The following is a 3,406-nucleotide window of genomic DNA, read 5'->3' on the forward strand; positions in this document are numbered from 1 at the left end:
GCTGGGATGGCAGGAGGTGGCAGTGCTGGGTTGCTTTCCCCTGTCCACAGCAGGAGGCTGGGATGTAATTTCAGTCCATGGGCACTGCCCACAAGAGCAAGAAAGCTCCTGACTCTGCTCTGGGTGGTTTTCCCATCAGAGCCAGGGAACATGGTGTGGCTGGGACCACTCTGCTCTCACACACTCCCTAAAGTCCCCTTTCTGTTGGATACTTCCCAACAGCCTCCTGTTGCAGGCCCGGAGTGTCCTGTGCAGTGGGGGCAGTGGGCAGGTTGGCACAGCACAGCAGAGCAGGGGCTGCAGGACTCGAGCTGGAAGGTCTCAGCCCTCAGCTGTGCCTTCAGGTGCTGTGGTCCAGTCATGGCACTCTGCATCCCTCAGGCATTCCAGGGAACTGCTCACCAAAGCAGTAAGTCTTGGATGAGAAGTCCTGGGACTACTGTCATGTGCCTGCAGCTGCTTAATCCAGGGCAGCAGCAGAGGGAGGGCAGTGCCAGGAGAACACTGCTGCAAAATGAAGCCCACGAACCCTGGGAGGGAGCACCTGGACAAGGGGACACAGAGCTACACCTCTACACCTCTGCATCATAACCAGCCACCAAAACCATCCATGAGAAACCAGTAAATCCATACAGGTGACTGACAGGCAGCTGACAGGATGGGGAGATAAATTTGTTTATCTCCCCATCAAAGGGTCCTGTGTCCCCACAGACCTGTGCAAGGGCAGCAACACATCCAGCAGCTGCAAAGGTACAGACCCTGGGACCTCCTACGGGATTAAATTCCAGACAGCTGGCGAAAAGATCTCACTGGAGATGGTTTTACCAAACCTGAGAATGGGTTTCTTACACCAGGTTTCTTCTCCTGCCCAAGGTAGGATGTTTATTAAAGCTGTGATCAAGCTCACAGTTTAAGTCTCCCTTTGGGGATGGCCCCATGTGTGGCCCAGGGGTCCCTTTGGTCCCACATCTGCACACATGGTAGCACAGCCACACACAGAAATCAAACCCACACTGCCCGAGCTGAAAGACTCCCCAGCTGGCACTATTTCAACCTGACAAACCAAGGAGGGGGAAAAAGCTTTGATTGAAACTCAGAGATGCTCTGATCATCACACACGGCCTGGTGGGGTGGAGGTGGGCTCCATTAATGAGCAGTATAATAGCCAGAGACTTCCACTCCATATGGCTTTGGTGAAAACATTTAGACAGGCAGCAGTGAGCCTGAGATGAGTCACAGCAACAACCAGCGCAGGGTTGAGTTTCAAGCAATCTGCTTCATGATTAAAGTTGGACAATGGATTGACAGTCCCCTGTGGAGGGGTCAGAGCTCTTCACGGGGGCTCCATCCCCAGAACTCTGTAACTCGGCCCTGTGATTTCCTCTGCTCCAGAAAGCAGCATGGACAGGGGGCATTCAGCCTCTCAAAATCAGCCCTTACTGCACAAACCAGACAATGGGAGTGATGATGACGCAGGGCCCAGCTCTGGGCAGCCTTGTCAGAGGGGGTGCTCTGCCCACCACCACCACCCTGCCAGGATGGACACGAGGTCTGCCAATGTACGGCCCAGCACACCAGTCCTGAGGACAAGACCAAGCTCACACAGGAGAGGTCACAGCTGCTGGTAGCCTGCAAACCACGGCACTGCTTCCCTGCCAGCATTCCCTCTAGTAAACCAGGGAGAAATGTGCTGCCCTGGCCCATTGCAGCCAGAGGGGGGTTGTCTGACTGTGTTTGTGCAGCCCCTGACACAGCCAGCACCAGTGGGGCCACGTTAGACATAAAAAGGACCAGAGTTCATAGGTGAGGTACTTTGGGAGGACTTATGGGGGTATCACTAAGGTGTAGCCCCTGTGCAACACCCCACTGCTGTAGGTACCTCCCCAGGGTCACCTCGGGAGCACAAGCAGGGCAAGAGGCTGTTTGTGCTCAGGGCTTCACAGGCTTGGCCTGATTGTTTCCTGGTTGGGAGCAAACAGCAGGGCAGCATTCAAAGAGCAGACACTGACTGTTGCCATGTTCTCACCCATCACAAGGATCCCTGGGAGCTGGGAGTTCACAGAACTGCATTGAACCAGCAAACACTACAGCCACCACAGCCCTGCTCACAGGCACCCGAGGACGGGGGTGCCCGGGCCATACCCAGCACCCTGAGTCCAGCACCACCAGTCCCAGGACCACCCCGATGGCACCCAGCTGCTGGGAGCAGAGGATCCAGGTGATGGAATTGCTCCTATCCCCCAAGGATCTATGTTTCTAATAGACTGTGAAGGTTTGGGGGGGGATACTGTGCTGAAAGGCACAAAAGAGAAGGACTAAAACTTCAGACAACCGAGGAGCTGAGCAGCTTCACAGGCACCACACAGACACCCCTGCCAAGCAGTACCGAGCAGGAATTTGCTCCATCCTTCCTCCCCTGCCTTTCCAGCTGCCTGTCCCCGACCCTTTGGGTACAAGGGGCTAAGGAGTAGCAGAAAGGAATAGGGAAGGGGAGAGGTCGCAGAGACGTCATAGCAGAGGGATTGCAGGCACATCTCCTCACAGCCCAGCACTTCGACCCTTCCTCCCACCGCAAGGTCGGGGACTCTGCACAGGGCAATCCCCTTGGCTGGCATCCCCCCCTCTTCTCACCCCGTGTCGTACTGGAGGAACAGGTCAGAGAGGGGGGAAAAGCGGTGAAGGACAGGGCGGGCACCCCAGTCTCCCTGTCACAGCATTCCCAGCACAGCGGCTCCGTGTCCGCCCGGGTAGCAGCAGCGGGATGGTGGGATGCGACCCTCCTCCCCCCCCGGTGCGTGCCCTCCAGCCACCCCTCCACCCAGCCCCTTCTCTCCGTCCTTTCTCTCTCCTAGCCACCCCTTCCCTCCCTCCATTCCCGCTTCCGTCCATCTCTCATCCATCTATTCATCCATCTATTCATCCATCCATCCATTCATCCATCCATCCCTCCCTCTCTTCCGTCCATCCTTCTCCTCCCGCCCCACTCCCGAGGTGCCGAGAGCGGTCTGGGGAGAACCTGCGGGGCTCCTTTTGGTGGGTGAAGCCGCCGGTTCCCCGCCAGTTCCCCACCAGCTCCCAGGGCTCGGGTGCCGGGAGAGTCCCGGAGCCCTGGGGGATTTGTCGGGGGGGAAGTTCGGCTCTGGCCGTGCCCTGCCCGTCCCGGTCCCGCCGCGCTCACCTGGCCCCGCGGGCGGCCACCGGGTGGACTCCATGGATCCGTACCGGGGAGGGGTCCGGCTCCCCTCCATCCGCAGCCCAGCCCGCTGTGCCTCCTTCGGGGCGGGGGCTCCGGCCGCTCCAGCCGCTCCCACCGCTCCGCTCCCGCTGATCCCACCGCTCCCCTTCGCCGGGGAGGGGGCTCCAGCCGCTCCGCTCCCGCCTCTCCGGCTGCTCCCACCGCTCCGCC

The 3,406-nt window shown here is 58.9% G+C and overlaps 1 protein-coding gene across 5 annotated transcripts in view; it reads right to left on the reverse strand.

Moving 5' to 3' along the window:
• LOC113957014 (uncharacterized protein C16orf45-like) overlaps positions 1-3,406 on the reverse strand; it is a 19,195-nt gene that overhangs the window by 13,447 nt on the left and 2,342 nt on the right. The window contains exon 1 of one of the 5 annotated variants that reach the window (XM_027664124.1): positions 3,179-3,337. The exons of 3 other annotated variants lie outside the window; for them this stretch is intronic. In XM_027664124.1, coding sequence (XP_027519925.1) covers positions 3,179-3,248 — 70 coding nt within the window. In that variant the 5' untranslated portion in view covers positions 3,249-3,337. Of the gene's footprint in view, positions 1-2,386; positions 2,553-3,178; positions 3,338-3,406 lie in introns of those variants that run through there. One more of the 5 variants, XM_027664123.1, reaches the window with a different exon arrangement.

This window comes from Corapipo altera, unplaced genomic scaffold (assembly GCF_003945725.1).
Source record: "Corapipo altera isolate COAL_440 unplaced genomic scaffold, ASM394572v1 122, whole genome shotgun sequence".
In the NCBI taxonomy this organism is placed as follows: Eukaryota; Metazoa; Chordata; class Aves; order Passeriformes; family Pipridae; genus Corapipo; species Corapipo altera.